Raw genomic sequence first — 13106 nt, forward strand, 5'->3', positions numbered from 1 at the left:
CTGTGATCTTTCAACTTGACTAGGTGATTTGATCTGATGTTGCACATGTGACATGGATGTTGTTTCTCTTTGTTTACAGTCTTCTTTTGATGGGTCCTTAACTGATTTTACCTACTTTCACTGTGTGTCAGCTTACATTCCTTTTTTGCAAGAAATAAATTTCCTTGGAGCTCAGCTTTGACCCTGTCCATGCCATCCTTGTCTTTGCTTGGCTGCGCAAGTGTAGGTCCGAAACCCAAAATAAAACATTCGCAAGCACCTCAGAAAATAAAAAAAGACAGCATGTGCATCTTAACACTCAAGATTCACAGTAGCACCACTATACTCATTTCTATGGCAACACTGAGCAGTGAAATATGCACAAGCATACCTGCCAACCTGCGAACAATAAAATTCGTAAAACACCGCGGTCGCAACATTGTAAGGAGGAAAGATGCCCGATTTTTTTTTAATAAAGCTTGCTCTGAACACATGCCATTTAAGGGACACTTATATTAATGATCATTAACCTTTAGATACATACACAGCCGCATAATTGCAACAGCAGAGATTGACAAGAAAAAAATTGTTTTTAGATTACGATGACTTTTTTTAGATCTTATGTTGCCGATTTCGCCTACTCCAGGCAATTGTCCGCATAAACTTGCTCGAAACAATTACAGTAGAACCCTGCTGATACGTTTTTCACGGGACCGTAAAAAAAAAAAAAACGCAAGAACCGGGAAACTCAAGAGCCGGAAAAAAGGAAAAATTGAGAAATGCGAGCAGTGCTGCACTGCACACAATATTATTTAAATTCTTATGTGTGAAAAAAAGTCGTAGTTTCGCCCGACAGCCGAAGTATCGATTGAGATAGCAAATTAGTAGACAGCTATACAAAGTAAGAATAGTAGTTTTATCATCCGTATAAAACTTGTAAACATTAGCTTATTACCAATATTAACAAGCATGGTGTCAGCGCCCACAGGCAAACATGAACACATCACACTCGATGAGAGCGGACACACGCTGTCAAACTCTGGCGTGAGGAATTTAAGCGCCGCTGCAGAAGCGAGTGAAGTGACCTTCGCGATGTTGTCTATCGCTTCAATGAAAACTGAGCGCTGAGAACACACAGCACACACAAGGCTACGAGCCGCCGATGCACCTACAGTGCAGACTCTGCCCCCAACGTAGATCGCTTTCAAGATACGGCCCGCGCGACCGCGCGCCGCCACGCAGTACGCAGTTGATGCCAGAGCACAACGCTGCCCGCTATCCCTCACCCCTCGCTCCCTCGCCAGTGCCTCGAGCGCAACGGAAGAAGGCGCACTTCGTCCCTGCTTTTTTTTATTTCGCGCGAGAGATTTAGACGCGGTCATCGGCTCCCCTCGCATGCTTTCACTCGCACATACAGCATAAGGTGCGTGGAGACGGCGTTATCGCCCTTGGACTTTATACGGAACATCTATGAGTCAAAACGAATTTTAGGGCCGCAACGCGTCACAGACATCATCTTTAGATAGCAAATACGGATCTCAAGGGACATACTTTTGCTGGCGGAAACCAAAAATACATCATAAGTGCCGGGGGCGACACGCCCCCACACTTTGGGCAGCCAATGCCATTGTCAAGCAACCAAGCCAAGCGACGTGAAAAGTCAAAATGGCCGCTTGCGCCGGCCCGGGGTGGCAGTTCGCAACGTATGATGCGGGAACAGTCCCACAGTTGCGACGTTTACCAGCAGGGTTACCAATGCATTGGGTTCTATGGGAGCTGTGCAGGGACCGGCCAAAAACGACGTAACAGCCGGGAAAACGCAGCACCCGGGAACATAATAGCGGGATTCTACTGTACTCCCTGGCATCGTTTACCACCAGAAGGCTTCCAATACACAATTCAAAGGCCGTCGAGTAAAGTGTTTTCTTGAACAGAATTTATTTTTCGTAAGACTCTCGATACAACACTCATAAAATTGTATAAGAAGCCGAGATTCATAAACTTTACGAAAAATTCTGGAGGATTGGCAGATATGCACAAGCATAAACACACTTTAGAAGTCGCATAAAATACAACAGACCCCTGCTGATATAGTTTCCTGGTGACACGTTCACTTTAACATGCACTAGATATGGCACTCACTAGTTAAAGAGAAAATACAGTAAAACCTTGTTCATACGTTTCAGAAAAAAATGCGAGGAAGAAACGTACTAAATAAAAGAACGTACAATCAGAAGTCACTCAAGATTTTAAAGAGAAAATACAGTAAAACCTTGTTTATACGTTTCAGAAAAATGCGAGGAAGAAACGTACTAAATAAAAGAATGTACGATCAGAAGTCACTCAAAATTTTCAAGAGAAAATACAGTAAAACGTTGTTCACACGTTTCAGAAAAAAGTGCGAGGAAGAAACGTACCAAACAAAAGAATGTACGATCAGAAGTCACTAAAAATTTGACAGACTCAAAAGTAGTTAACATCAACGTAATGTGAAGCGTTCCGCGAATCACTACAGCATCAGACGCCGACGTAAAGAGAGTTTGTGGGGTTTGAGTGGCACCGAAACGCACATTGTCATTTTTACGGCTCTGGCAAGCTCCTTGAATTCGGCCTGGGTCAGCAGCTTCTTAGAGCGGGGCATTTTGGCAGGCAGTTTTCACGTGCCCACTCGGCGCAAATCATTGCGGCACGAGACACGGACACACGTCGGGCTGGTAGGACCTAAGCGGACCGATACACACATTGTCGTTTGCCTAATTGCATAGTGTTTTGAAGCTGCAACTGGAAATATAAATGAAATCCAGCTGGAGGGCAGCACCTGAATACGATGCCTACGATGCAGCCAGAGCGACAGATGACGCTCCCTTTGCACCGCATGCAGCAGGAAATGGCAAGCTTAGGTTATCACCTATTTAAAATGCGCAGTATGCTTCCAACAGCACTACGACCCACGTGCTGTGAGACAGATAGGTGAAGACGTTTATCGCATTACGGTTGGCTGCAACAGCAGTGAATGCAGTGTGTGACACCCTGGGAGGAGATCTGCCGGTACTGAAATAAGAAACTTGAGTGCGCGACAGCGTTTTCCCGTGAGAAGAGCGGGCAAGTATTGCGAAGAAGCTGCTGCGGCGGGCGGCTACTATTCTCGATCAGGCGCACCTCTCGCCTTTTCTTGTTTACACGGGATCTAGCGGCCAGAAAACGTACGATACGATCGCAGTTTGGTGATCTACTAAACATTGGTGCTGAAAGATTGTGATTTCCGGGAACGTATGAACCGGTAAACAATAAGCGCAACTGTATTGGGTCATTGCTTGTGTTCTCAATTGTGAGCATTGGCGCAGGGAAATTGTACAAAACGGGATGTATCGGCAAGGTTCTACGGTGTTCGGCTGTCGCTTTTTTTCCCACTGAACACATGGCGCCACTTACAGAAAAGTTGCACTGAGCAGTGGTCACATTTTTTTTCTTTTTTAGGAGTTCATTAGGTAAATTGAGACGAGTAATAGATAGCCACACTTGTCATGCATACGGCGTACTTGAAATATTCAGACAAATAAGACCTCAATAAATTAATTTCAAATTCGGGCTGAAATCGTTCAGCACTTCAAGCAGCTTTTTGCGCAGTGTGCCATAAACACTCGGCGCTTTATGTAGGGCAATACGAAAGACCAGCATTCGTGCAACATGATGCAAGCAAATTTATAGCAGCAGCATCAGGCGAGGTTCTGCGCATGCCTCAGCGTAGCAGAGAACATGCCATACTTTAAGAGCGTTTAGCTCTTAAAGGGACTGACAACCGATTTTTAAGGACCTAGTTTTTTATGGCGTAACAAAAAGCTCACCCTTGGCCATGTTTGCACTTGCAGCGGTTACTTCCAAAAGCGCGTAACGATCTAAAAGCGCGTAACAATAATGAAAAACAAGCTGGCCAGTCCAACCAAGTCCCACCACTTGCCTTCTGCATGTTGGCCAGGGTGAGAATCGGTGCCGTTGATGGTGTCGCCGATGGGGTGCCTGGTGCTGCAGCAGGTGTGACACTGGGGTCCAAGCAGAGGTACGTGAGCAGGTTGCGCACAATCTTGCCATTCGGGCACGGGTTACGATCCACACAGCTGCCCATCAGGTGCACCAGGCTGTCTGCCGACTCACCCTGCACCACAACAGAGGCGGCAGAACGTCAGTCTACACCATCTAGTGCACAGCGAAATACTTAGTCGCTAGATCATCGCAACAAAATTTTGACTATGAAGAAGAGCCTACTTTCAGACGGTGCTGATATAGACCAGCCTTTGTGCAAATGTGTACAGCTTGAGCAGATGGAGACAGAGCAAGGAACGAGACAAGTCGCTGCATTGCCCGTCTCGTCACTTGCTCCGTCTCCATCTGCTCGCGCCCTACGCACCTACAATTTCGCACAAACTAGCCCACACAAATCATCCGAGGCCCGTGCAATCTCCTACACTTAAAATACTGAGTGAACACGTCAAAAAAGCTAGCGAAAATAGACATTTCTGATAGTGGGACGGCAAGAAAACTTGCTGTTACCACTCACCATATATTTCCCAAAATCCAGAATGGTGAAAACTTTCACTATGGCTACTTCACATGACCTTCAAGATCCAACGCTGTGGACCTAGAGTTCCCTACAAAAATTACTAGAGGGAATACTGGTGCTGCAGTGATTCAGCTGCCACGTATTGATGCATGACACATGGATTCGTCTAATCTTTATGCTTGTAGCTTCAGACTTCTCAATTTTCAAGAAAGCGTAGATTTATAAATGCAGCCAGGCATTTCAGTCTCTGCGCACATGCATAATTATTATGATCTGTTGCAATTGCAACATTTGATTGAATATGATTAATCTGCAAAGGTTCAGAGCCATTTCCAGCCGGAACAAATAAGTTTGGGAAAATCCTTGACCTGCCCATCATAAAAACCGAATAATGCCCTGCACTCTTTACATTATGCTGCAATACTTCACGTGCATGTGAAATCCATGTGCTCGCATAAAAACCCACTATACATATGACTGCTCTGTAATCTGAGCCAGTTTTACAGGCTAGAATACTTTGCTGAGTATTCTGGCCCGAGTCTCAGTAATTTCTAAACATTTCCCGAGTAGAAAAAGTGAAGGACCTGGGGGTGTCTGTTGACAAGCAACTATTCAGTCACTGATGTCAAGTCACAGTCACTGATAAGCAAGTGCACTTTCAGCAGCCAGCAAGCAGTGTTGCTATTGTGTTTGTAATGTTACTCCTAAATTAGATTTTTATTGCGATAGCAATTATATGGACACTCCAGGTGCATTTCTGCCGTTGTCGTCGCCATGAGGTTCCGTATAAAGTCCACGGGCAATAAAAAGGTCACCGCGCGCCATACGCTGTTATGTGCGAGGGAAAGCATGCGAAAGTGAGCTGGCAATCACGACTCGCGCACGCAAGGGCGGGAAGCTTTTGTCCACGCCGTTGTGTGCGCCGTTCTGCTCTGCGAGCACCCACCCACGTGGCTGTATCTTGAAAGCTATCTGCGGTGGGGGCAGAGTCCACCCTCCTTGTGTTTTTGCAGCTAAGGTCAGGTTGGTGCGAGTGCCGACACGAAGCTCAATTCGCTCGCTGCTGCTACTGTGCTGACTCACTCCAGCGTTTTGACAGCGAGCTTGCGCGGCCATCGAGTGAGATGCGTTCATGTTTGCTTGCGGGCGCGTGACACCATGCTTCTTAATTTAGTTAATGCTTACAAGTTTGTACGGCCAATAAATCTACTACCCTTACCTTGTATAACTGTCCGCTAATTTGCTATCGCAATCGATGCTTCGCCTTTTATGTGAAACTGCGACTCTTTTTTCCAATGCTATTAGCATTCTATCTATATAGCCACTTAATGCTAGCCCAATGGCCCCAGTTGTTCAACAGCTTAGGCCACTAGATATGTGCTCATGGTCATGGTGGTCCTCCCATTGTCATCATTTCAGCTTTATTACCTGACTCTCCATGTTGTCGGGGTCACGCCTTTTATGATAACTGAGTGGGCCAAATTGTCCACCGGGTCTCTAGCTTGTAGCAAGCTTGCTCTCTAGCAAGTAAGTGCTCGTGGTCAGGATGCTTGCGCATCGTTGCATCGTCATCATTCTAGTTCCATCATCCGACTCTCGCCATGATGTCATCATCATGCCATTGTCGTCATAGTTATCATGCATTCATTGTCATATACCGTCATGATCCTCCCACTGTCATCACCACCTTTCACGCTGACCCAGTGAATCAAGTTGTCTAGCAGCTTGGCTACTACCGTATTTAATCGAATATAGCCCCCCTTTTTTCCAGAAATGTTATACCCCTGATTAGCTGTTGATCTACATTCGTGATCAAAGCTAGCAAAAGTACTGAGCTAATGGAGTTTCACTGTGGTACAGGGCCCCCACCAGAGCCGTGAACGTCAAGGCCGCAAACCAGAATGCTCTGGCATGCATGTCGGTACCATACGTCGAAGCTGCAGTCGCGCAACACATAAATAATGCAAATAGAAAATTTGCACCAGTTAAAAGTCCAACAAAAGCAGTTGCGCAATTGATAAGTCACAACAACGTTTCTGGTTAAAGAAACACACTTGTTTATTGGTAGTCTGGTTGTTTTTCCCACTGCGTCGCCTTTTTGCAATCATTTCTATGTGACGGTTCGAATTTGCTGTTGCGCGGCCGTGTGACGATGTCACGTCGGCAGAGCTACACCTCCGTCTTAGAGTGTCAAGTGGTACTTTTTGCCGAGAACTCCAACAACTGCGCCGCTCAGTGCAAGTTCATCGTGAATGAAAAGCTGATTAGGGATTGGAGGAAGCAGTGGAACCGACTTCTCGCGTGCGATGGGTGTCGGCGTGCTTTTCGTGGCCCAGCAACCGGGAGGCATCTCAAGAAAGAACTGAGGCTTCGTGTGGAAGACAACTTCCCTGAAAGTTCTGACGAGGATGTGGCTCGTGGCAGCAACTAACAAGTGGCCGAGCCGAGCTTATTGTAAAAAAAGGTGTGTCATGTTCCAATTTTTTAGTTGCTCAAAAGATACGGGTCGCCCTATATTCGAATAATTTTTTTTAGTTTCTCAGAGAGCACAATATATAGGGGTCGACCTATATTCTTCCTCGACCTATTTTCAAGTAAATACGGCAGGTATTTAGTAGGGATGAGCGAATATTCGGTATTTTCTAATATTCGATCGAATCATTCTCTATTCGTTATTCGCTTCGAATCAAATTCAGGTATTCGATATTTTCAAATTATTCAACGCTCCCAAATAGGCAGCCAGAAGCCACGGAGGGCCGGTACAAAAACACATCTCGGAGGCTATGCTTTAAGTTATGGCTGCCATACATCAACTGTAAATCTCGAAGGCTATACGTTTTTGCATTAAAGAGCCGAAAATGTGCGACGCAAAAGAGCAGAGACAGCGCTAACGTCCAACCGAAACGAGGCGGCAGAGTCTGCATCGCCATAGTCATCAGCCGAAATCATACGTGATTTACAGCAAACAGCAATTAGGAACGCTTGGTGCATAGGTATCTGTGCCTTTATTGTGTTTACCGCTGCGCATCACCACACGTTGGCCGCGGGATTTTATAGTCGCCATCCATAATCGCATCGATAGTGGCCGTGGTTGCTTCCACAGAGGTTGCGGCAAAAAGTAGTTTTGTTTTGGCTCAATACGCACGACGGAGGCGTGCCTAAAAAGCTGTGTAGTCGCCATCTATGATCACATAGATAGCGACTGTGATTTTGTCTGCAGTTGTTCCAGCAAATGGTAGTTTTGTTCTTAAGGCACGCGTCGGCCGCGTGCCTTAAGCACCGCAAAGTCACCATTCATAATCGCGTCGATAGCAGCCGCGGTTTCCTCTGCAGCAGTTACGTCAAACAGTTGCTTCGGTTTGGCTCGGTGCAAAGCTATCGAGGAGGAAGAGCACCAGCTACATCGCGATAGACGTGCGATCTATTGGCGATCAGCTTACTGGCGAAAAAATAATCGGGATGTGCATGCGGTAGTGCAAAACGTGTCACAAATGATGGCGCGCGCCGCAGCTGTGCTGCGAAGGAAGTCGCGAGGCATCAATCGCCGCTGCAAGAGCCAATCAGTCACAAGATGACGAGAATTGCAGCTTCCGCGCTGCTTTTGTGCAAAATAGCAAAAGGATTTACTCATCGATTCCACTAATAAGAAGGTGTTAACAAAGTAAGCATTTGCTTATTGTTTTTTGGATACCTTGATTCGGTTCATTTGGAGATTTTTTTTCCGTCACGTGAAATTCGAATTAATTACGTTTTACTGTAATATGTGATATATACCATAAAAACCCACCTATAATACGAACCTGCATATAATACGAGGTGTTATTTGGGGATAGCAATAACAAAAAAAAATGTTTTCATCCTCACATAATGTGAGCGAGGAAAACTCACAGAAAGCATTTACAGTCGGTCGAATCTCATTAATTCGAACACGCTTAATTTGAACTTCCGGCTTATTCGAACTGACGCTGTGGTCCCGTCAAAGTTATGTGTATTCCTATGGGCGAAAATGCCCGGTTCAAATGCAAAAGCATTTGCGACGGTTAATTGGAACATACGGCACACCGACAATGCCCTCCAGCAGCGCGCCAAATCACGCGGTGGTGCCTCCGACCGGCATTGCTCCGACACCGCCATAGAGCAAAAGCTTAGGAGAGACCCCTTAACGCCACACGGAGAAAAAGAAAACGAAAAAAACGCGGCAGCAATTTTCCTCTCAAATGGCAAGGTCGCCGTTTCACCGTCCCGCCCGGACACGCGTGTAAGAGTCGATGTCTCAGTCAACGCTGCGGCGCAGAGAGAAGCAACGGCGGAAGCCCAGTCTGGCCAACTTCCCGGTAACAGCAGAAAACGAAACTTCGGGGAGAGGGCTAAGCTGGCGCCGGGCCCGCAGGAGCGGCAGCGCCAGCACGGCGGTGGGCACGTACGGAGACAGTCGAAGGCGGGGGAGCTACGAGGGAGTTGAGAAGGATGGCGAGGGGAGCCACTGCCACTGAAGCGACGGCATTGCCAAGGCCAAATGCGCTTCTCTGCCACTTCAGGGAGCGAGCGTCGCCATGCCGGCGCCGCCCGCTCCATGAAGTTTTGTTTCCTGCAGTTATCGGGAAGCGGGCGTTGGCCCATGTGGGCAGTTTCATGGACCTCGCTCGATACGTGCTTGCACGCCGCATTTCAGGAATCGCACCGTTCGTACATCGTGCACGAACACTTCAAAAATAAGTCACTTTTAATTCGAACAAATTTTCAGGCCCCTTCGAGTTCGAATGATCGATATTCAACTGTACTTGCATTGCAGTTAACGTTTAGTCTTCGTCCGTTTCACTGGCACTGTCTCCCGATTGCACCTTGTCGGAGATATCTTCCCACAGAAAGTCATCTTCAGTGCCATCAAGTGCATTGGCAATGCCGCATTTTTTAAAAGAACGACTGACGAGCTCGTCGGGGATGCTGCCCGTGCATCCGCAATCCAGCAACAAAGCACAGCAAGAGAGGCCCGTTTCAGCCATCCGGTAGCCGTTGCTTCCGGGTCTCCCAACCTCATCCACTCTTGGTAGCAGCACTTGATCCGGTCTTTAAAAGGCTTATTAATGCAAACGTCCAGCGGTTGAAACTGGAATGTCATCCCAGCCCTCGGTGACGCTGCCCTCGGTGACACCGAAGTGACGCCCTGCGGCGGAATTTTCGATGGCCTCGGCAGCTAATATAACTTTTCTTTTAAATGCAGCTGGGTACTGCTTTCGCGGTCCCAACATCGTGCGAGATAGACTAGCGAACGTGCCAATTCTTAGCGTGGTCAAAATGGCACCCATTCAAAGCAGCAGCAGCCGACCAACGCCACTGCAAGATGATGCATACTCCGCTATGAGTCTTGATGATAGCAGTGAGCAACAACGAAAACGAAACTGCAAATTGTAGGCTGAAAACTTTGGCATCCATATATAATACGAGGCAGAAATTTTACATGGTAAAATTTAGAAAAAAAACCTCGTAATATATGCGGGTTTTTACAGTACTATTCGAACTATTCAATTTGAAATTATTCGACGAAATCACTATTTGCTTCGAACCTCAAAATCACTATTCGCCCATCCCTAGTATTTAGTCGTAGTTGTGATGCCATCTTGGTAGTTTCATTTTTGTCCTTCCAGCTTCGTCATCCGACTCTGTTTATGTCGTCGTCATGCCATCGTAGTCTTGTCAACGTCATCATGCCATCATCATCATACCACTGGGATGCCATGATCGTCATTGCATCGTCATTCTAGCTTAGCCAGCAGACTCTCTCATGTCATCATTGTCACAGTCATTGCCGTGCCTTGTCATACCATCGTGATGGAGCCGTGGTTGTTCCATCGTACTAATTTAAGCTCTGTTACCCAACTCTTGTCATGCCGCCATCGTGGTCATGCCTTCATGGTCACACACTCTTCCCATCGTACCTGCGCCATCATCGTCTTACCACCTTTGTTTTTCTTTCGATGTAATTCCTTCTTCATTCTATCGTCGTCATGCCGTCTACTCACTGCCAACCTTAGCAAGCGAGTACCAAAGAAGCAAAGTGGGCCAATACCGGGGGGAACAGTGCATGCACTCATAACCAAGGCAATGGAAGTCCCAGAATGACCACTTAAGATTTTAAATATACGAGTCTTTTTCAATACGGTGAGCTGCTACATTGCTTCAATGCTAATCGCATTACCACTGACAGTCATTGTGAGATTACGTTTTTTTTTTTTTTCCTTTTTAACTACTGATTGTTAACACTGTTTCTAGATCGCCACCTGGTTACAAAAATGAAACGCTAGACAGCAATGCTGCACCATTTTGCAATGCCCCAATTTTGGATATAACAGAGTTGTAAAACGACAGACCTTTCTCGTCCAAATACTAGTGTCTGTTGTAACGCATGCCAATTGTGTTGAAGGGCATAGTAGTATGGGAATTGCAAACAGAAAAGCACTGTGCATATATCACGTGGCGGCAGTCGTGTTTAGAAAGTGGCCAAGTGCCTCGCATGGTGCAATAACAACAGAAATGTCAAACTTTGTGCACCTTCCCTCTCAGAAGAGCCCTGCTTCTTTTTAGCAAGAGAGACAAGCTTTGGCGCAGAAATGTCTCTGCATAAGGATACGCTGCCATGTGACCTTGGTAAATTATTCAACGCAGAGCATGAAATAGCACCACTGTGCCATACAGCAATAAGAGAAAGAGAACAAAAATGTAAGTCACAGTTTTGCCTCTAAAGGCAATCATCGATTGCAATAGCTAAATTATTAGACAGCTACACGAAGCAAGGTCAGTATTCTTATCGGCCTTATAAACTGCTAAACATCAGCTTGCTAACTAAATTAACAAGCATGGTGTCGTATGTGCACAGGCCCACATGAACGCATCTTACTCTATGACCACGGACATTCGCTGTCAAAATGCTGGCACGATGAAGGGCGGCAGCAGCGGCGATCCAATTCCCCTGTGTATTGCCTCTCGCTTCAACGCGAGCTAGGTGCACAAGGACACAGTGCACGCGAAGCCATCAGGCTTCTCGGGACACCTACCCTTGCAGCCAACACAGATTACCTCGAAGATAGAGCAAGAGCGGCCGCACTCATCCACACCCCATATGCGCAGCAGTGGCCAGAACAGACGCGAAGATGTGCTCTTCCCCACTTCTAGCACACGCACATCATCCCCCTTCCCACCTTGAGCTCGTAGGACACCGCCGCACCAAGCTGCCATCCTTCTCAGTTCACCCTCGCACGCTTGCCCTTGGAACTACTCCACACGGTAGTGCAAGTGCATTCTTATTGCACTTGCACTTTACACAGAAAGTCCCGGAAACATCAACGCTGACGGCGGAAATTTGCCTGGAGTGTCCCATATATAATTGTTATCACAATAAAAAAAAATGTCACAGTTTCGCCCTAAGGGCGAAGCAATGAATGCGATAGCAACACAGCAATGTCATACGAAGTAAGGTGAGCGGCTTTGGTAGCAACAACACGCAGAACTGTTGTCGACGCCATCGGCGTTTTGCCCGCGTTAGCTCAAAATGCGTGCGGCGTTGGTGACTGTTGCTGGAGCCTCTGATATAAATAGGCACTTGGTGCCGCAGCTAAACGTCGCCTCCCTTCCCTGCCCCTCCCCCACGGCCTCTCGCTCGTCGGAAGAAGGCGCGTTTGCTCTACATACATGGTGATTGTGAAGGAGAACAGAGACGCCTACTTCTGCAGCCCTTAAGCGAGCACGGCGCAGAACGCGCGTTTGTTCTCCGCCGTGCGTTCACTCCCCGTGAAAGACGCGCCCCTCGCGCCCTTTCACTCGCACATACAGCGTTCGGCGCCCGGCGACGATTTCATCTCCAAATGACGTCATACGGAACCTCACGGCGACGGCGACGGCGACGGCGACGGCGACAGCGACGGCGACGGCGACGGCGACGCCGACGGCAGAAATCTGCTTTTGAGTGTCCATATAATTGCTATCGCAATAATAAAAAAAAAGAACATAGCTTGCAACCTTGATATGACCCAGTCCCTCTGCTCCAGTATGGGAGATGACTTGGAAAGAAAGTTGCTTGTGGATGCTAGTCAAGCCAGAAAGAGAGAGTGTCAATGCTGGCAGTGAAGCTCACCTCCTGGCAGCATGGGACATATAGATTTTTCCTGCCCCCTCTAATAATGAACCAATTTGAAAAAATTCTTGCGGTAAAACGGTCTCTACAACTTCCAGTGTATAACCAAAATTTGCAATGGCACCTGGTGAGGCGAGACCCTTCAGGATACCAGTACCCCACACGGAGCCAACCAAGGCAGCTCGTGCGGTGCCAGCAGCTGGCCGTGCGCACCTGTAGCAGGGGGCTCTCCTCCCGGCGGATGGACTCCATCAGGGGACGGATGACCGGGTTGAGCTTCTCCGGCAACTGGTCCAGCCGCACCAGGAAAGTGGCCAGCGAAGACTGCACCCTGGAACGCAAGGACACCGACACTGTGTGGGCACACTCCTCAACATCCAAACACACTTAATGCAGAAGATTCAAAGTACGAGTCTGTGCAGCGGTGTTACAGGGTATACA

The 13106-nt window shown here is 47.4% G+C and overlaps 1 protein-coding gene across 1 annotated transcript in view; it reads right to left on the reverse strand.

The window, feature by feature from the left end:
- The window catches only part of LOC119453900 (TATA-binding protein-associated factor 172-like), a 195623-nt gene that overhangs the window by 74359 nt on the left and 108158 nt on the right, over positions 1–13106 (reverse strand). The window contains exons 21-22 of the mRNA XM_049667068.1: positions 12879–12996; positions 3938–4132 (exon numbers count right to left, since the gene is read on the reverse strand). Of these exons, the coding sequence (XP_049523025.1) occupies positions 3938–4132; positions 12879–12996 (313 nt within the window). The remainder of the gene's footprint in view (positions 1–3937; positions 4133–12878; positions 12997–13106) is intronic.

This window comes from Dermacentor silvarum, chromosome 5 (assembly GCF_013339745.2).
Source record: "Dermacentor silvarum isolate Dsil-2018 chromosome 5, BIME_Dsil_1.4, whole genome shotgun sequence".
NCBI classification, from domain to species: domain Eukaryota; kingdom Metazoa; phylum Arthropoda; class Arachnida; order Ixodida; family Ixodidae; genus Dermacentor; species Dermacentor silvarum.